A 20,139-nucleotide genomic window follows, 5' to 3' on the forward strand; every position below is an offset into this window, starting at 1 on the left:
TTTACTTTTTCCCCATTTCTAGGGTTTCTTCAATTTCACTCTCTCTCTCTCTCTCTCTCTCTTGAGTTTGTTCTTCTCTGTATCAATCAAATCGACGGAGTTTGAGCTTTTTTAGATTCCGGCGATGGGGTCAGTCCCCGATCCAGGCGAGTTGACTGAGTTAGCTCAGCCGAGTTTCGAGGAGTTTCAGAAACAGACGTCGTTGATGACAAGCTGTACTCTTCTATGGCAAGAGCTCTCCGATCACTTCACTTCTTTAGAGCAGAATCTGATGAAGAAATCTGAAGCGTTGAAGCAGATGATTGAAACGCTAGACAATCAGACTCAGACCTCGCTTGAGTCTCTGAAGCGTAGAGAGGTAACAATCGACCATAGCGTTGAGATCGTAGCTGGGAAAGTTGGGGAACGAGCTAGAGCTGCTCTTGAATCGTTAGAGAAAGCTAGAGATGGTGGTGATGGTTCTAATGATGATTCCGGTGAGGTTGACGATGAAGAAGGGCTTCTCTCTGCGTTGAAATCTCTATGTCTTAAAATGGATGCGAGAGGGTTTTGGAACTTTGTGACGGCGAGAAAGAAGGAATTGGAGAATCTCCGGTCAAAAATTCCGGCGGCGTTGGTTGATTGTGTAGATCCGGCGATGTTAGTGCTTGAAGCGATATCTGAGGTTTTTCCGGTGGATAAAAGAGGAGATAAAGTGAGCAATGATTATGGATGGGCTTGTGTTGTGATTCTAGAGAGTTTAACACCTGTAATGGTTGATCCAGTGATTGGGAAATCGAGGTTGCTTGTTACTCCGAGCGTTAAGGAGAAGGCTAAGGAGATAGCTGAGACGTGGAAGGCGAGCTTGGAAGAGAGAGGAAGGATAGAAAATGTGAAGACTCCTGATGTGCATACGTTTCTGCAGCACCTTGTTACATTTGGAATTGTTAAAAGTGAAGATCTTGCTTTGTATAGAAAGCTTGTCGTTGGATCTGCGTGGCGTAAACAGATGCCTAAGCTTGCTGTTTCTGTTGGTTTGGGTGATCAAATGCCTGGTAAGCCTAAAGCTTTAATCTTTTACCTTTTGGTTTTGATCCTGGCAAGCTCATTGTGACTAGTGAGGTCATATTTTGCAGATGTATAGTTTTCGTAGGGTACAAATAGTTTACGGGTTGATAAGCGAATTTTAAAGTTGCGTGGAGAATTTCTGGCAAACGTTGTATTGTATGGTATAGATTGTGGTGTTATTGACTAGAACTGACCATAGGCTGTGTGAAGTTGAAGCCTTTTACTCTGTATCTCGTTATTTAATATCTGAGCTTACGAGTTGTTGTGCTGTCCACAGACATGATTGAAGAATTAATCAGCAGGGGACAACAGCTTGATGCTGTTCATTTTACTTATGAAGTTGGCCTTGTGGATAAGTTTCCTCCTGTTCCTTTGCTCAAAGCTTATCTAAGGGACGCAAAGAAGTCAGCAGCATCTATCATGGAGGAATCTAGCAATACTGGCCGACCTACGGTATCTACTCATTTCGTAGCATCTAATCATTTCTGTCCCTACTAAACATTTTTATTTGTGAATCTCTAATATTGAATGTCTTCCTCTTGCTAAGCATCTCGTGGCGCGCAAGGAGCAATCAGCACTTAAGGCGGTCTTGAAATGCATAGAAGAGTACAAACTCGAGGAAGAATTCCCTCCAGAGAACCTCAAGAAGCGGTTGGATCAGCTAGAGAAGACCAAAACCGAGAAGAGAAAACCAGCAGCTGTTCCCGCAAACAAGAGAACCCGAGCAAGCTACAACGGTCCAATGCCACCAGCCAAAGCCGGGCGTATCACAAACGCATACGTCTCTTCCTTCCCTTTCATCAGATCACCCTCTCACTCTCCTCAATACGCTTCACCAGCAGCTTACCCATCCCCACCTACAACAGTCTACAGCAACAGAAGCCCACCTTATCCATACTCTCCCGAAATCATCCCAGGCTCATACCAAGGCTCTCCTATCGGTTACCCAGCATACAACGGTTATTGCAATGGTCCAGTTCCTGCTCCAGCTCCTCCGGTTTACCACCCGCACCATCATCAACACCACCAATTCCACCCTCAGCAACATTACTACTGAATTAGAGACAGTGTGACAACAAAACAAGAAGGAAGAAGATGAGTGTAATAACCAAACAATCACTGATACTGTGACAACTGCTACTACTCCGGTGTTCTCTCTGGGTCTATTGTCTTTCTACGTCGTCGTTTTTGTCTGTAATATCTCTTCTCAGACCTAACAGTCTCTTTCTCTCTTAGTAACTTAGCTATATCTCCTCTGGTGTGTTTATTAATCACATATAAAAAAAACGCAAGCTTTTGTAATGTCTAATATTCAGTCAACAAACCTATCTTTCTCTTAATCAAATGACAAACTTCTCTGTCACAAACTTCTCCGATCTCTGTCTTCTTCACTCAGTTCTGTCTCTGATCATACATAATTCTAAACATTGGAACAAGACAACTGCATTTCTTCTTCATTGAACAAAGTGGTGACTCAATTTCGGTACAAGATACAAAGCCAGTGGTGAGAACATTCTCTTTATCAACCTTGCACACCAGGTGTTCGATGATTTGTCTCTGTGAAAATTCCGTTTGATTTTTCACTTACGTTTTTAGAATTGGTCTCTTTTCCTTCAATGGCTTTGATGGTTTTAAGGAGAAAGTGTATCCGTATGCCGGATATCACCTCTGTTTTTCGACCTGCACGGAATTGTTTCTCCTCGAGATTTTCCAACAGTGAAAGTGGAAAGGATACAGTGGCTGGTTTGAGTGGTTGTGGTATAGAAACTGTGGATGATGATGCTTGGCATGTCTCATCATCTTTATCTCAAGCTTGGAGACAGTTCCAAGCAGACACTGCAAAAAACTCTCCCGTTACAATACAAGGAGTAAGAGAAACAATGCTCGATGATGAAGATCCTGATCATGATGAAATCGATAATATGAGAATTCGCGGTGATCTTTTCTACAAGCTTGATCGAGGTTCAAAAGAATTCGAGGAATACAACTACGACTTCCACCGCAAGAATCAACACAAGAACGTTAAGAGAGAGCAAAACCAAGAAGAAGAAACAACGATGAAGAAGAATAATAAGAAGGAAGTTCGTGAGGAATACAAGAAGAGAAACGAGCCGACGATTAACTCATTTACCGGTGAAACAGATCATCCTAATGCAGCTGTGAGGAAGAGAGAAAGAACGTTTACGTTTAACCAACTCACGGCGCCTTTTCACTACCCGTTTTGCTTAGACATATACATCTCGAAGGAGTCTGTTCGAGCATGTGTGATTCACAGGGTGACTAGTAAAGTTGTCACTGTAGCTCATTCCATTTCGAAAGACATGAAATTCGATCTTGGTTCCACTAGAAACGCTGCAGCTTGCGCTGCGGTTGGGGCAGTCCTTGCTCAAAGATGTTTGGAGGATGATATACATGACGTTATATACACTCCTAGGAAAGGAGATAAAATCGAAGGTAAGCTTCAGGTTGTGCTTCAAGCTCTTATTGATAATGGTGTTTATGTTAAAGTGAAGCTAAAGCAAAGGAAACTCAAGAAGAAGACTAGTCATCTAATGATGGCCTAGAGGACTGGAATTTTCTATTTTGTTTGTTTGGTGAATCTTTGTTTGGGACTTGGGGTTTTCAATACAAGTAAAAAGATTTCACATTTGTGCTTCCGGTTTTTGAATTGTTTGAGACAAAGGAATTTATGTTTATTTCTTCCAGTGAAATTTTTGTTGTATATTTGTGGTGAAAATTTCCCTTTTTGCTCCATTTTCATTAATACTTGAAATCCCAAATAAATTTGTCTGCATGAAAATCTGTATTGAAATTTGGAGATAAACTTTTGTGCAGAATATACATGCAATCCCATATATTATCTAAAAATTAAAAAAGGTTCATTATGAGAACAATTTTGGGATTCAATATATAAAAAGAAAAGAAAAATAGTATTTTACAATTGTTTTCATAATGGAATAATACTAAATGGGATTGATTGTGGATTTGGACTTGCCCAATTAAACTTTGTATCGTAACTACTATAAATCCATGAAAAAAAAGATACTGTTGCAAATAAAAATAGTTACTGTTGGGCCATGTACTTCAGAATTCAGATGACTTTCTATGTATCCATTTATATGGAATTTCCCTAGATTTTTGACAAAAAAAAAAAGGTTATAATCTTCATTGAACGTCATCAAGGATCACCATCTTGGTTTGGAGGTATTTCAGTGCAAAGAAAATCACTTTTTTCCTTTTTCAAATTTCAATTATCAGAATCAAGATTACATCATTAGTAATAGTAACTAAGCAACACACATCACGACCAAGCCAACATTTAGAATAAGCTTACATTTGACTAAGTCAACATGAATAAGAAGTTCACATAATGTGATTCATAGCATAAAACAAAAACTTCTTCTAACGCCTTCTCATTGTAATGCTCCATCGAAACGATTTTGCATAAATCGCATATGTCATACTAGCCATAACAGGAATGATGGTTTGGTCAAGGTTGTGCAATAAGGAGGAATGCCAGTGTGTGTGATTGCCACTCTAGTATCATTAGGTAAAGAGACATTTACCCTAGAAACTGAAACAGTTTCACTAAAAAAAGACATGTCAGAACAAACATGGCTTATGGCACCACTATCAATTATCCAAGAACAGTTTATAGCTTATTGCATATACAGAGACATCTTTATCAAGCGTATAACCAATGATGAACCAATAAAAATAAGCATTTACTTTACCAGCTATATCATCAGGGAGATTAAGATAAATCAAAAAATTCAAACTGTCGGATATTATCCTCAAACATAAGAACAATATGAAAGAATAGATTCAAGCCCCGATAATAATCTATTGTACGACAATAAGCTAGAAAATGACTTTTCAACCCACACACAAGACAAGTGTGCTTGGCACAAACAAAACAGGATATGTACATTGAACAGATCCAAATGACCACGACAATTGAAACAACTCATCTACATAAAACGAGGTAATATAAAAACTCAAAAAGAGAGATGAAAATCACTTTGTAACCACTCAAATCAACTCTGGGAACTCCAAACACTTTAGTGAGTATAACGCAGTTCAACCGTAAATGCATAGCAAACATGCCTCGGTCTCACGTTTGCTAATCCTCTTCCTAACCGCAAACTATGCTAATTGCATTTACTAAATCTGAAGATGCAAATGCCTATCAGAGAAGATGATTAACTGATTTCATACAAAACCATGATACTCTCGAAATGCCAGTTTTTACTCATCATTGCTTATTCGATTAAAGATAAAAAAAAACAGATAATAGTGATTGTATGTACTAGAATGAAGAATAGGAGATAATATATGTCTACTCGTCATTTCGTTTAAGGAGATATGTTTAAAGGGAAAATTCCCAAAAAAAACCCAAAGTAATTTTTATTTGGACGTTTAATGCCCAATTATTTTTGATTGGAATAAAGATACCTCAACTAATTATTCGTGGTCATAAAATACTTTGTATATAAATTATTGGTATAATCAAACCTGCACATTAACAGCCGTTAACGGACGTAAAGGAATTAACTAACGGCGTTAAATATTAAACTCAAATATGTTAATTAATATATACAATCGTTTAACAAGGTTATGTGAATAAGTTGTTGTGGTCTATTGTTAAACGGAAAGTTGTAAGCTTGGGTTCGAGTTGTCCTCATAGCTAATTTTGTCTTCCTTTTTTTTTTTTTTTTTTTCTCTTCTTCTTCTTCTCTTCTTCGCCTTCCTCATATCTGAAAATTGGGAATTCAAATTCAAATAGCTACAATTGGAGGTTGATTTCGAGGCTGGGAATTCTTAATTATTCTCTATCAACAATCGTGAAACCTTCATTAAATGTAAAATATGATACAGAGAAAGCTTAAATACTAAGAGAGATAACCTACTATAAACATGATAGATAACCAAAGATAATCACACTATATTCAACACTAAACCGGAGAGATATAATCTCTAATATCCTCCTCTGCGATTAGGGATGAGAGGTTTAGGGTTTGTAAAGGCTTGGTGAGTGAAATGATGGTTGGAGATACGAGGGTGATGGTTGATGGTGTGGGTGTACCGATTTGTTACTCGATTTGGAAGAGGAATTGGAGGTTCTTATTCATGGGTTGGATGAAGTATTATTTTTGGGACGGTGGTGGTCAACGACGGGGAAGGAGAGTAAAAAAAAAAAAACCAGAGATCAGCAAAGGAGAAGAAGAGAAAAAAAAAAAAAATTAACTTCACTGGAATCGAACTCGGGTCGTGTATATTGAGTAAGCCGCACTATTCCACTGGACCACGTTAAAATCTTCGTATATTATAAGAGCAGATTATATATATATAGATTAAGTTATATGAGAATGATATTTAACGCCGTTAGTTAATTCTTTTACGGCCGTTAACGACTGTTAACGTACGGGTTTGATTCTACCAATAGTTTATATACGAAGTATTTTATGACCACGAATAATTAGTTGAGGTATTTTTATTTCAATAAAAATAATTGGACATTAAACGTTCAAATAAAAATTACTTTGGGTTTTTTTTTGGAATTTTCCCTATGTTTAAAACCAAATTAGACACAATGGTTTAAAAGGGGGCCTAGAAGATATGTTTCTGTTTCTCTCTGTGGGGCCCGAAGAGTTATCCGTTTCATTTCTCTGTTTATTATCGGTCAAAGTGTTGACTTTCTTGCAATGGTATCATCATCGTTTCTTATACGTAACTTCTCTGCTCTTCCATAGCCGATCGACCTTTGTTCACGATTCACCATTGATCTTTACTTGCTTGATCGATTTGTTTTCAGATATTGATTATTTTTGTAGGTTTACTCTAAAATTGGTGATATATCATGGTTTTTGTTTATTCATCTGGAAATTTTATTATGAAATGAAAATTTTGAATTCGTTTGTTTTTTGTTTTTTTCTTAAAGTTGAAGTTTGATTGTTTATAGATATTTAACAATTGTATTCATCTTTTTTTTTTTTTTGTGAAATTTAAGGAGTGAGCTTGAAACATGGCTTCAGGGACTTCTAAAATCGCTAAAGATGTTACTGAAGTAATCTCCAAGATTATGTCTTTCTTCAACTATGTCTTGTCAGTAAATGTTTTTCTTCTAACTATTTTTTTATTATTATTTGGGGCCAGTTAATAGGTAACACTCCATTAGTGTATCTAAACAAAGTAGCTAAAGATTGTGTTGGTCATGTTGCTGCTAAGCTTGAGATGATGGAACCATGCTCTAGCGTCAAAGACAGGTGCTTCCAGAAAGTCTAAAGCTCTGTTTTCGAGTTTATGTTTGTGACAAAAGAAACAAAAACTTGTACTTTGTGTCTTTTTATTTGCAGGATTGGTTATAGTATGATTGCTGATGCAGAAGCTAAAGGTCTAATTAAACCAGGAGAGGTTTGTTTTTTTTTTTTCTTTTTATGGAAGCTATCAGTCAGATTCTTCTTTTGTTAGTTTTTTCGAGATTTCGAATTTGTGTTTTTTTCTTTTAGAGTGTGTTGATTGAGCCAACAAGTGGGAATACTGGAGTTGGTTTAGCATTTACTGCAGCTGCAAAGGGTTATAAGCTTGTTATTACAATGCCAGCTTCAATGAGTGTAGAGAGAAGAATCATTCTCTTAGCTTTTGGAGCTGAGTTGATTCTTACTGATCCGGCTAAAGGTATGAAAGGCGCTGTTGCTAAGGCGGAGGAGATTTTGGCGAAAACACCTAATGGTTACATGCTTCAACAGTTTGAGAATCCTGCCAACCCAAAGGTACTTATATTTTGAGAACGTTATTGGATCGAAATCCAGTTACGTTGACATAATTTTGTGTTCAATTGCAGATCCATTATGAGACCACAGGACCTGAGATATGGAAAGGTTCTGGTGGAAAAGTGGATGGCTTTGTGTCTGGTATTGGTACTGGTGGTACCTTAACAGGTGCTGGGAAGTATCTCAAGGAACAGAACAAAAATATAAAGGTGCATTTTATTTACTTATACAATCAGACTCTTTCTTAGTAAACTCAAAACTGGTCTCATTTGTTTTCTCATCTTTCAGTTGTATGGTGTCGAGCCCGTTGAAAGCCCTATTCTTTCCGGTGGAAAGCCAGGTGTGTTTCATTCTATCTTTTTGTATAAGTATCAAAGTTTTCGATAAGCTTTGGCACACTTTATCTTCTTGTATTTTGCTCACATGCATGTTAGTCTTGAGTGTTCATTATGAGGTCCTTCTAAAGTTTAGTGTTCATCAATGGATATTAAAATTCAGTTGGTTTCAGTCTAACACTTACTCTGTGTTTGATTGGTAAAAATGCTCAGGTCCTCACAAAATTCAAGGAATAGGTGCTGGTTTTATTCCAGGCATTTTGGATGTTGATCTTATAGATGAAGTTGTTCAGGTAAGTTGCTGACTCCAAAACACAATGTATGTAAGTGAACACACATTTCTTCGTTGCCACGCTTATCGTTTTGTAACGCTTACGCAGGTTTCAAGTGAGGAATCCATTGACATGGCAAGGCTTCTTGCTAGGGAAGAGGGTCTGTTAGTAAGTGCTTCACATTTTACCTCATCAGAGTTCCATGTTAAACCAAAAATGTCTTGGTTCAACTTTATCCTCACCATGAAAAAAATGCAGTTTCTTGATCGGGGCGGTTATCATATTTGTCTCCTCCTATGTACTGTAGGTGGGAATCTCATCTGGAGCAGCAGCTGCCGCAGCAATCAAACTTGCAAAGAGGCCAGAAAATGCTGGGAAGCTTATAGTGGTAAGTTTTATCAAAAAGCTAAAGAAGTTTGCTTCTCTCTAGTTTTGTCTAAAACCCAAAAACAGAACTAACATTGAACTCATGGAAGCTCTTTCTTTGGATTCTGATCTTATAATAAGAGATGTGAACTGAATGTTTGTAGGCGGTGTTCCCGAGTTTTGGGGAACGATATCTGTCGACTGTACTGTTCGATGCAGCAAGGAAAGAGGCAGAGACTATGACCTTTGAGCCCTGAATCTGTTCCCCTTTCTTCTTGGTGATACAAATAAATGATGTTCTTTCAACATATATATCTTCAGATTCTGTCTGTATCTTGTCGTTTGTGTGAACTCAAAAGTAGTTTGTCTGCTATTGTGAACAATCCATTTCTAGAAAGTTTCTGGTTTTGAGATTTTGCTCTCTATGTTTGAAATCTTGTGCGACCAAAAACAGTGACAAGAGGACCACAACATCAATACGTTATAAAAGCTTGGTACAATATTGAGTTGATTTGGAATTACAAACAAAAATCTTGGCTTTATCTCTTGTATTTCAGATTAGACAATCAAGAAAGCATATCCAAAAAGGTTTTATCCAATCTACCATCTGATAACATAACAACAACCATCTTTATAGTGGAAGCATCTGCAGCGAACCCACGCATCTTCATTTCTTCGATGAGTTCAACTGAAGAGATTACTCCACTACCTCCGAGATGTGCCCTGATAAGTATATTGTACGTACAATCACTCGGAGCACACCCATCCTCCTTCATTTTCCTAAACAGCATATCGGCTTCAGACAACGAGCCTTTCTTACATAGTCCTCCAATCATTACATTGTATGTCAAGACATCAGGTTTCACTCCTTTGACAGAGAGGCTACAGAACAAACTCCACGCATCATCGACCTTACTAGCATTGCACATCCCGTGAATGATGATATTATAGATGCCAATACCAAGAATCATCCTACTCTTCTGCATTTTTTCAAATATCTCCAATGCTTTTTGTAGTTCTCCATTGTCACACAAACCATCCAGCAAAATGCCATAAGTTACAACACTTGGTGGCACACCACGAGAAACCATCTCTTGGAATAGTTCTTTAGCAACATTAAGTTTTCCCGATTGACAAAACCCTTGGACAAGAGTGTTATAAGTGACTGTATCAGCAACCAATCCTTTCGAAGAAATCTCACAGAAAAGTCTCATACCATTATCAACTCTCTTAGCTTTGCAGTAACTATTTATGAGAATACTATAAGTCACGATATTAGGTTCACATCCCTTGCTAACCATCAGATCCAACATCTGATTAGCCTCGCCTAGCCGATTCTCCTTGCAAAACCCATCAATCAAGGAACTATATGTAATGGTGTCAGGAGCGATACCTCGTGCGACCATTTCATTGTACAACTCCTTAGCCTCTAAAAGCTTCCCCTCTTTCACAAAAACATCAATCAAAGCACTAAATGTGACAACATTAGGGATAATATTCCTTCCGATCATCTCCCTCAACATCTTTGCACCATCATCCCATCTACCGTCGTTACAAAGACCTCCTATAATAGAACTGTAGGCAACAACATCTGCTTTGATCCCTTTCATCTCCATCTCATTAAAAAGACTAAGTGCATCATCGAGGTTCCCATCTTTACAAAGACTATCAATAACAATACTATACTGAACTACACTAGCTTTGATACTTCTTTCTTCCATCTTTCTAAACAAATCCAAAGCCAAAGCAGTGTTCCCTGACTTACACATTCTATTCAAAACCGGTCCATAAGTAATCTCATTAGCTTCACACCCATATTTAACCATCCTATCAATCAAAACCAAAGCTTCAGTCACTCTACCCTTAAGACAAAGTCCATTGATCAACGTGTTAACCGTCACAACATTTGGTCTATACTTCATTTCCACCATCCGATCAACTAAAGCCACAGCTTCAGAAACTCTACCCTCGAGGCAAAACCCGTTAATCAAAGTCGAAAACGTAATCGTATTAGGCTCAAACCCAAATTTCAGAGCTCTCCCAACAACCGAAAAAGCGAAAAGAAGTTTCCTTTTTCGACAAAAGCAATTGATCATAATGTTCATAGTATACATGTTATGTTCAATCCCATTCAAATCCATTTCCTTGCAGAAACCTAACACTAAATCATATTCTTTCCTTCTAGCAACAGCACTAAACAATTTACTGAAATCAATGAGACTTGGTAAAGGACGAGATTGAATCATGGATTCGAAGAGATCAATAGCTTCATTAACCTTAATATCAACAATCCCATTCCTCAATCTCTCTTTATAAGAAACTTTCGCTTCGCTGATACAAGAATAGTGTAATAAAGAAATTCTCAAAGTACCTTTATCAATAATCTGAGTAAAGTTCGAAGCTTTTAATCTCTGTATCATCATCTTCTTCATATGAATCGTTTGTTCCTTTCTCTGAGATTTTTTGAGTTGTGTGAGAGAGACGAAGGAAATAAAATTCCGGTTTGTTAATTCATTATTTAAAACCGGTTCAATTTTTTTATTTAAAGACTAAACCGGTTTTAATTGGGGAAAGTTACGAGTTAAACCAAACCCTTGTTTCTTCTTCTTCTTCTTCTTCTTCATCATCGCTCTCTGCGCCGCGTTTTCGGCATCAGCCTCTGGATTGTTTCCTCTCAAGCGAAGCTTTTTCCGATCTTCATCTTCCTCGTGTGTGGATTCGTTTCTAAAAGTAAGTTTTTTTTTTCTTTTTGTTATTTGTTGGTTTGTGTTTTTTTTTTCTTAGTTCAAGTTGTCTTAAGGTTTGTGTCAATATCGATCTCAAACTTCCTCGATCCCGATCAAGATTCTTTGATGTTAGAATCTTAACCTAGATTAGTTTAGGATACAGTAACCTAGTCATGGAATCGATGTGTCGAGATTTGATATAAGTAGACGTCGAAACCCTAGTTTGGAGAAATGGCCCTAGTAGTTGAAAAGGGATGATCTCTGTTGCCATAGTTTTGAGGTTGGAGTATTATGTAGGAGACAATACACTGTTAGTGAACTCATTTACGTCTACTCTGTGGAATGTGTTGTTGGTTGCTTCTACTTGTATAAGTGGATTTGATACTATGAGAGTGATGGAGTCTGGAGGATATGCTATGTCATTGGTTTGGATGTGGAATGGATGCTGTAGTATTTAGATCTTTTTGAATGTTTTTTGGTTGATAAAGCTAGATGGAAAAGGGCGTGATTGTTCGTTGATTGTATTGATGCGACAAGATGGTTATGGACTGATTGTAGGAAAGATCTTGATCTGGTTAAAAGGCGTACGCAGTTATGCCTCACTATGTTTTGCAGTTTATAGTGTGAGTTTCATATCAGTTTGATGTTGGAGTATAGTGGAGTAGACATTATTACACTATCTCTGTGGAATTTTCTGTGTTACTTGCATAAATGGATTTGATGCTATAAGACTGATGGATATGCTATGTGATTAGGTTGAATAGGTTGAATCCGGATGCAGTAGTATTTACTATTTAGATCCATTTCAAAGGTTTTTTTATATATAATTTTGATGCTGGTTTACTGAGGATCCACAAAAGGGCATGATTGTTCGTATATTGATGCAATATGGTGATGGACTGATTGTAGGATTGATCTTGATCTGATATAAACCTTATGCCACACCATGTTTTGCATTTTTGTAACTTCTGAAAGAATATTGAATTGAGTATGGATCATCTTTGTGGGAGATAGTTTCAGGAACTGCTGTTTTTGTTGTTACTGTACCAACAACAATCTTTAAGTTTTTAGTTCTGTCCGATGCAAAAAATGTTTCTCTGAGTGTTGTTTGAGTTTCTTGATTGATTTGTTCTCTTTTCTTCAACTATGCAAATATCTAGCAATTCCTGATTTCTTGGACCTCACTTTTTTTCTGTACTAGGATCGAAGCAATGGCCAGCAAATCTGGAAGCGGTGGCCTAAGAGAACCGCCGAATGAGCAAGCTGTTTTGAACATGTATGAAGCCAAGAGATCAGAGCTTAGCCAAATCTACTCCAACATAACTGAACTCGAGATGCAAGTGAGCGAACATTCTCTGGTCATTAACGCCATTCAGCCTCTTGACCAATCGAGGAAATGCTTCCGCATGATAGGAGGCGTTCTTGTCGAGAGAACCATCAAAGAGGTACTCCCAGCTGTCCAACGTAACAAGGAAGGGCTTGAAGAGGTTGTGAGGAAGCTATACGAGACATTGGAGAAGAAGAAGAAAGATCTTACAGACTTTGAAGCTATGTATAAGATCAGGATAAGGAAACAAGACGATAACAAGGAAGAAGGGAACAAGAAGGAAGGTAATGCTCAAGGTGTTCTTGTTGGAGCTGCCAGTTCGAGCCAGTAACACTCTATTATTGACGTGTTGTTTTACTGTTGTATCTCTTTTTTGGATCGTATGGTTAAAACCCCTGACCTTTTCTGGAAAAATCAAGATGTTTTGAATGTTACAAAAGACTGGAGAAATGCCATATTTATGTAGATCAGTTGTGTTAGATAAAGGTTTCAACTTTATAACCGGAAAATGACCATTTTTATATACTAACATTATCACTGAACTTTTTTGAACAACAGAACCAAAACAACTTCCTCTCGCCGGATTTTTCATATATCAGCTCTCTCGTTAAGCCTAGCGGCTGCGGTAATAGAAGCCGATACACCACCGGGATGAGTAGACAGATTAGGGTTGTTCCTCAGCTCAGCGCCCACCACTCCCTCTGCGTCCTGCCTCGTTACAGCTTTATCAGCGGTTAACTTACCCGTCGCACCCTAATAAGACGCCATCCGGTTCAAAAACATTTATTATACACTGTTAAAACTAAAAACATTAGACATTGAAAATGTTTTTAAATTTGGGGTTTAACCGCCAAAACATCAATGAGCTTGATTTTATCCTCATCACGGTCTACGGTAGCATTGTGATTCGCTGCGGATTGAGCTGAAGCGGCGATTCCACCAGGAGCAATCACATTAGTGCCAGAAGCTCTAACCTCAGCCGCTTGAATCGCTGCTGCGTCGCTTTGATCTACCGGTTTGTTTCCAGCGGTTTGCACAGTTGCTTCCAATGCTTCTCCAATTGTGATCGCACTTTGCAAACTCAATCCCACCGCTTCTGCTTCCGTAGCTGCAGCAGTAGCCACCGGTCTCGGCTCAACGTATTGTCCAACGACCTGTGACAAAGAAATCTTCATCATTACCTATAGATAAATGATTGTAAGAAAAAAATTTGTAATTTAGGAAACGAGTTGCGACCTGTCCACCGACGAATTCTGTTGTGACACGTGCACCAGGGACGTCAGTTTGCGCCACCGTGACACCTCGTTCGGCGGCCAGGTCAGTTGTGTCACCTGGTTGGACAAAGCCACCGCGTTTGTTGGCAGTGGCTGCAGACTGCATGACGGCAGCTGCACCGCCTTTTTGAGTGTGGCCAAACACCCGTGTCTCCGCGGCTTGCATCATGTTTGCATCCTCAGGCGCTATAGGCTTATCAGCGAGTTCACCGGAGACTTCAAAAACGTCGCCGTATTTGACTGGCTCTTGTGGCCGCTTTGGTTGGTCTTCTTGACTCATCCCTCTGTTTTGTTATGTTCTGTTTTGTGTTGCAAACTAACAACAACTCCTAGAGAGATACAGCATATTAAAGAGAGGTGCATGAGTCATGAGTGTGAGACTAACATTATGAGATTTTGACACTTGTTGACTAAGACACACGTGTTAGTTTCCAAGTTTATAGCAAAATGATGATTCAGACCGACTGAGATAGGGTTTTGTCATTTAATATTACCAACATTGGACACGTTTCAATATTAAGACAACAAAACAACATGAACATCTATGAAGCCATGAGATCAGAGCTAAGAAACCTACTCTAACATAACCGAACTCGAGTTCCAAGTGAGCCAACACTCTATGGTCATCAACGCCAGTCAGCCTCTCGATCAATCAAAGAAATGTTTTCGCATGATAAGAGGAGGCGTTCTGGTAGAAAGAACCATCAAAGAGGTACTCCCATCAGTGCAACGCAACAAGTGCTCGAAGAGGTTGTGAAGAAGCTATATATACGAGACACTCACACTGGACACTGGACAAGAAGAGAAATGATCTTACAGGATTTGAAGCTAAGTATAAGATCAGGACAAGGAAGAAAGAAGGTAAAATCAAGGTCTTTTTGTTGGAGCTGCCAGTTTGAGCCAGCAAAAGATCTCTGTTATATTTTTTTACTGTTTGTATCTGTTTTGTGGTTTTTTGTTAAAGCTCAGATGTTTTGAAATGTTACAAAAACATTAGACTGGAGGATTCCCATTTATTATATAGATCAGTTGTGTTATATTTTATTATGAATCATTAGTTCTGAGCAAATCAGCTAAGGAATGGCTTTTAACTTCAAACTAGAAAGTCCCCATTTTTCCATTCTAACATCATCGTTGAAGTTTTTTAAACATAAAGAAACAAAACAAGAACAAAAGCTAGGCGATTTTATATATCACAAGCTTTCTAAACACCGTCCTCCCCTTGCCGGATTTTCACATATCAGCCCAAGTCACCATTTTTCCTATCATTAACACTATTACTGAACTTTTTGTAACAACAGGACCAAAAGCTAGACAGATTTTACATCACAAGTTTCCTAAGTTGTGAGACAAGCAAACAAACAAACACAATCATCCTCCTCTTGCGGGATTTTTCATGTCATATATCGACTCTCTCGTTAAGCCTAGCAGCGACGGTAAGAGAAGCCGCTACACCACCAGGGTGAGTACACAATTTAGGGTTATTCCTCATCTCGGCGCTCACCACTCCCTCTGCATCCTCCCTCGTCACAGCTCTATCTGCCGATAACTTCCCCGCCGCACCCTAATTAATCCATCCCGTTCGAAAACATTTAAACACTACTGTTCAAGAAATACATAAAACATTGATGAAAATGTTTTGAAAATTAGGGTTTAACCGTTAAAACATCACTAAGCTTGATTTTCCTCTCGTCACGATCTACGGTAGCGTTGTGATCCGCTGCGGATTGAGCTGAAGCGGCGACTCCTGCTAGAGCAATGACGTTGGTACCGGAAGCTCTCATCTCTGCCGCTTGAATCGCTGCTGCGTCGCTTTGATCCACCGGTTTGTTTCCAGCGGTCTTCACGGTCGCTTCTAATGCTTCTCCAATCGTTATAGTACTTTGCAAAGCTTCTTCGTCCGTCCGTGCTGCAGCGACTATGCGCCTCGGTTCAACATGTTGTCCGACCACCTAAAGCTTCACCATTTTTTTTTTTTGAAAGAATGTAAAATTTATTCAACCAAAAACTTTGTTTACAATGAATGCATCTTTAAGTAGAGTGTTTATATGAGACCACAAAAAATAGTTTAGTCAGAACCGAAATGTTGCTTAGAAATCTTTAAGCTCTTGCCAAATTTCTCGAGCCAAACCAAATTTGCAGACCGTCCTTGAACTTAGAGTTAGCTTGTCGCGTAAAGCAGTGAAGTTGATTACGCACCTGCCGATCAATGAATTTGTTAAGCTTCTCCGGAGGAGTCGGGATATCGCCATGCCTTCGACAGTTCCGTTCACGCCAAATAGAGTAAACTGAAGCTTGGAAGACATACCTAAGGATAAATCTCGTAGTGGAAGTATATGTGGACCCAGAGAGCATCAAGAGGAGATCATCATAACTAGTAGTGTATCGATTCTGCAGAATTTGTTGGGTAAGATCTGCCCAAACACTTGAGGAATACCGACACTCAAAAAACAAGTGGTTCCGAGATTCTGTAGGCGCGTTGCAGAACACACATGTAGAAGAGGCTCCCACATTCCAAGCTCGCATTCGATCACCCGTAGTGAGGCGGTTATGAGTGGCCAGCCAAACGAGAAAAGAGTATTTAGGAGTAGCGTTGGAGAACCACACTCCCTTATACCAATCAGTCACTTGGCCCCCACGTCGGGTTTGTTCCCATGTAGCTTTCGTAGAGAATTTTTGTTTGAACTGCCCATTAGAACCTCTCCATAAAACTACGTCCATCTCAGAAGATCGAACCCTCCCTCTGTATTTATCTAACTCGTCCTCAATGTTGTTGAGTATCTCAGTTCGATGTCGTCTTCTTCTATGAGACACTACTGCATTTGCAACCGTGTCTGTTGACTTGATACCCATGTCTATAAATCCACGTTCACCAAGAATAGAATATAGTTGGCCTAGCTTACTCCAAGTATCAAACCAAAAAGAAGTATGTTCTCCGCTCTTCACCTCTATTTGACAAAACACCCGTGCTTCAGTTCTATATTTGAGAATTTTACGCCACATCCATGAACCTGCACTAGTATTTTCCTTTATTGACCAGAAGGATCCAGAGCGAATTAACTGCCTCTGAACCCAATTTACCCACAGAGAATGTTTTGCTGAGACAATTCGCCATATAAGCTTGAAACAGCTCACTTTATTTGCTTCAACAATAGATTTTAGTCCTAAACCACCTTCTCTCTTCGGCCGACATACTTCGCACCAAGCAACCTTTGCTTTCCGGTTGGATAGATCCGGGCCAGACCATAAAAAAGCAGAGCATATACTCTCAATTTCTCTGATGCAAGCGCGAGGCAAACGAAACGCCGAGATCCAAAAGTTTGTAAGACTAGAGATTACCGAGGTCAGAAGTTGTAGCCTCCCCGCATACGATAAGAATCTGTTTTTCCATGAGCTTATTCGTAACCTGATCTTCTCTAGTAACGGCATACAATCTACCAAAGACATCCGCTTCGAAAGCAAAGGCAAACCTAAGTAGCGGACAGGTAAGACCCCCGTATCAAAAGGGAATCTAGTCAAAAGTTCAACACGGTTTTGGTCTGGAACCCCTGCCAAAAAAAGAGTGGACTTCTCCAAGCTTATTGTTAGACCAGATGCTGCAGCAAACTCCTTAAAAACCTCCAGTATCCCCTCCATCGATCTAGCTTTACCATCCGCGAAGACCATGATGTCATCGGCAAAACACAGATGTGTTAGCTTCATATTTTTGCAATTTGGATGGTAGCCAAACTTCCTCTGGTCTGCAGCTCTATTTAACATCATGGACAGAACATTCATACAAATAACGAACAAATAGGGTGAGAGGGAGCAGCCCTGTCTAAGACCCCTTTCACTCCGGAAAAAACCCGCTAATTCACCATTTACTTGAATAGAGAAGGAGGCGGTAGAGACACAAAGTTTAATCCAGTGGATGAACCTTTCCGGGAAGTTCAAAGCCGAGAGAGTATTCAGCAGAAAAGGCCATTGGACTGAGTCAAAAGCTTTGGAAATGTCGATCTTCATTGCGCATCGGGAAGAGATGCTTTCTCTATGGTAGTCCTTCACTAGCTCAGTTGCTAAAAGCAAATTTTCCATCAATAGCCTGTCTTTGATGAACGCTGACTGGTTTGGGGCTATGAAATTAGGCAGAATACGCTTCAACCGGTTTGCCAGGATCTTGGAGATAGCTTTATAAATGACATTACAGCAAGAGATGGGCCTATAATCCTTCATCTCCTTTGCATCAGTTTTCTTTGGAATCAAAGCAAGAATTGTAGTATTCAAACCCTTTGGAAGAAAACCGTAAGTGAAGAAAGATTGAACAGCTAGAGTTAGCTCTTTACCAACAATTCCCCAAGCTTCTTTAAAAAATTCAACCGTGAACCCGTCAGGTCCTGGTGATTTATTCACTGGCATTGAAAAAATGACTCTTTTCACTTCTGTTTCAGAAACAGCAGAACAAAGATCCTCCTGTTGTGAATCAGAGCATCGAAAACTTAACAGCTCTTGTAGCATCTCCACCGATATCCCAGTAAAGTCTGCAGGCTGCAAGGTTAACAGGTTTGAGAAGAAACGAACAGCTTCTGCTTTGATGTCCTCTTGACTAGTGAGCCGTGTACCCTCATGGTTTGTAACCTCATGGATCGCGTTTAGAGAGTGCCTTTCTTGAATCGCATTGTAAAAGAACTTGTTGTTTTTATCCCCCACTTGCATCCAATGAAGCTTAGATCTTTGTGTTAAGAACTTCTCTTCTATATCCGCCACCTTCTCCCATCTCTCATAAGCTTTTGATTCAGCACCAATCGCTTGTGAGCTCGGGTGAGACAGAGTAGCAAGTTGTTTCGCACATAGATCATCATAGGCCTCTGAAGAGCGTTTAGATATATCTGATAACTTGTTTCTACCAAGTTCCCTTAGTGTCGGTTTTAGCTCTTTCAACTTTTTGGAAAACCGAAATAATGTTGAAGTAGAAGGAAATAGCTCAGTAGTTCCTTGCCAATAGTCATCCACTCTCTGTAAAAACTCAGGATATGTGGCTAGTACATTCGCAAATTTAAACGGACCCTTTGGCTTGGATATTTCTGATTTCAGGTGAATAATGCCTCTAAGGTGATCAGAGCACCCTCCCGAGTCCATACTACAGTAGGACTGTGGGAACGATAGCTGCCATTCCGCATTATTGAGGACTCTATCCAGTTTCTTACAAATCAAACCCTCCTCTCTCTTGTTGCACCAAGTGAACAGCGAGCCATGAGTTCGACAATCCAGGAGAGAACAGTTACGGACCACATCCTGAAAATCACGCATACCCGAAGTAACAAACGAAGATATGTCAGATCTTGAATGCTCCTCTAGCTCCAGAATTTCATTATAGTCTCCAAATAAAATCCATGGTTTCCTATTCAAAGTTGCAATATTACGCTGACGAGAAATATCAGTCCATAACTCCTTTCGATCTTCTGCAAAATTAAAAGCATAAATGAAAGAACCGAGAAACTCCACATCCAAGTTCTCCACCTGAACTAGACATGAGATCATCTGGCTACTCTTAAAGACAACCTGCATAGTAACCTCTTTACTCCAAACAACCCAGATTCGTCCCAACCGGTTGAATTCATAATTTGATACCATACTCCAATCGTTAAAAACTTTTTTCCCAATCCGAGACGCTTTCCTCTCCTTTACACGCGTTTCCAACAGACAACCAAACTTCAAAGAATTATTTTTTATCCAATCTCGGATTACCTGATGCTTACTTGACTTGTTAAAACCTCTAATGTTCCAGAAAAAACCAGACATTAATGCTTTCGTCTAGAATTCTTTTTGCTGAAAGTGCTTGGATTAGAGTCCACAGCTTTTTGAGAAGAATCCGACAAGAACTTATGAGCATTTTTCGAGAAGCGAGGCAGTGACGCTCTCGACGGTGCTCCTTCCTTTCCATTCTTAACTATCTGCGTATTCTCAGACGTTCCAACTGAAACCAATGGTAACACTGTTGCAACCTCTGAACTTTTATTTCTTGTCGCTATTCCCTCGTCCT

At 39.3% G+C, this 20,139-nt stretch overlaps 7 protein-coding genes across 8 annotated transcripts in view; 4 read left to right on the plus strand and 3 right to left on the minus strand.

The window, feature by feature from the left end:
* The first annotated feature begins 18 nt into the window (after window positions 1-18).
* Window positions 19-2,392, plus strand: LOC9319434 (FRIGIDA-like protein 4a). Its single transcript, XM_021031041.1, has 3 exons — window positions 19-1,034; window positions 1,325-1,500; window positions 1,595-2,392. Exons 1-3 carry the CDS (start codon window positions 125-127, stop codon window positions 2,102-2,104), a joined length of 1,596 nt encoding a protein of 531 aa, XP_020886700.1. The 5' UTR covers window positions 19-124; the 3' UTR covers window positions 2,105-2,392.
* A 93-nt stretch (window positions 2,393-2,485) lies between these two features.
* On the plus strand, window positions 2,486-3,846 carry LOC9319435. Its single transcript, XM_021031057.1, has one exon. The coding sequence runs from the start codon at window positions 2,664-2,666 to the stop codon at window positions 3,609-3,611; it is 948 nt and encodes a 315-aa protein (XP_020886716.1). The 5' UTR covers window positions 2,486-2,663; the 3' UTR covers window positions 3,612-3,846.
* Window positions 3,847-6,714: 2,868 nt separating this feature from the next.
* On the plus strand, window positions 6,715-9,290 carry LOC9319436 (putative inactive cysteine synthase 2). 2 transcript variants are annotated; one of them, XM_021031056.1, is made up of 12 exons: window positions 6,715-6,877; window positions 7,058-7,114; window positions 7,204-7,313; window positions 7,404-7,461; window positions 7,557-7,820; window positions 7,892-8,029; window positions 8,109-8,160; window positions 8,369-8,448; window positions 8,536-8,595; window positions 8,735-8,815; window positions 8,958-9,086; window positions 9,217-9,290. In XM_021031056.1, the coding sequence occupies exons 2-11, from the start codon at window positions 7,073-7,075 to the stop codon at window positions 9,048-9,050; spliced, it is 978 nt and encodes a 325-aa protein (XP_020886715.1). In that variant the 5' UTR covers window positions 6,715-6,877; window positions 7,058-7,072; the 3' UTR covers window positions 9,051-9,086; window positions 9,217-9,290. The 2 variants fall into 2 exon arrangements, with proteins under 2 accessions (XP_020886715.1, XP_020886714.1); XM_021031055.1 differs by lacking the exon at window positions 9,217-9,290 and having other exon boundaries at window positions 8,958-9,206.
* LOC9319437 (pentatricopeptide repeat-containing protein At3g22470, mitochondrial) lies at window positions 9,256-11,279 on the minus strand. Its single transcript, XM_002885458.2, has one exon. It carries the CDS (start codon window positions 11,223-11,225, stop codon window positions 9,360-9,362), a length of 1,866 nt encoding a protein of 621 aa, XP_002885504.2. The 5' UTR covers window positions 11,226-11,279; the 3' UTR covers window positions 9,256-9,359.
* Window positions 11,280-11,431: 152 nt separating this feature from the next.
* On the plus strand, window positions 11,432-13,331 carry LOC9321571 (probable prefoldin subunit 2). Its single transcript, XM_002883324.2, has 2 exons — window positions 11,432-11,523; window positions 12,721-13,331. The coding sequence occupies exon 2, from the start codon at window positions 12,731-12,733 to the stop codon at window positions 13,175-13,177; it is 447 nt and encodes a 148-aa protein (XP_002883370.1). The 5' UTR covers window positions 11,432-11,523; window positions 12,721-12,730; the 3' UTR covers window positions 13,178-13,331.
* A 90-nt stretch (window positions 13,332-13,421) lies between these two features.
* LOC9319438 (late embryogenesis abundant protein 31) lies at window positions 13,422-14,684 on the minus strand. Its single transcript, XM_002885459.2, has 3 exons — window positions 14,083-14,684; window positions 13,695-14,000; window positions 13,422-13,599 (listed from the first exon to the last, which is right to left on the minus strand). The coding sequence occupies exons 1-3, from the start codon at window positions 14,398-14,400 to the stop codon at window positions 13,435-13,437; spliced, it is 789 nt and encodes a 262-aa protein (XP_002885505.1). The 5' UTR covers window positions 14,401-14,684; the 3' UTR covers window positions 13,422-13,434.
* Window positions 14,685-14,711: 27 nt separating this feature from the next.
* LOC9321572 (late embryogenesis abundant protein 32) overlaps window positions 14,712-20,139 on the minus strand; it is a 5,903-nt gene continuing 475 nt past the window's right edge. Inside the window, exons 2-3 of the mRNA XM_021031100.1 lie at window positions 15,779-16,072; window positions 14,712-15,684 (exon numbers count right to left, since the gene is read on the minus strand). Of these exons, the coding sequence (XP_020886759.1) occupies window positions 15,520-15,684; window positions 15,779-16,072 (459 nt within the window). The 3' untranslated portion in view covers window positions 14,712-15,519. The remainder of the gene's footprint in view (window positions 15,685-15,778; window positions 16,073-20,139) is intronic.

Source organism: Arabidopsis lyrata (genome assembly GCF_000004255.2).
Source record: "Arabidopsis lyrata subsp. lyrata unplaced genomic scaffold ARALYscaffold_3, whole genome shotgun sequence".
Taxonomy (NCBI): Eukaryota; Viridiplantae; Streptophyta; class Magnoliopsida; order Brassicales; family Brassicaceae; genus Arabidopsis; species Arabidopsis lyrata.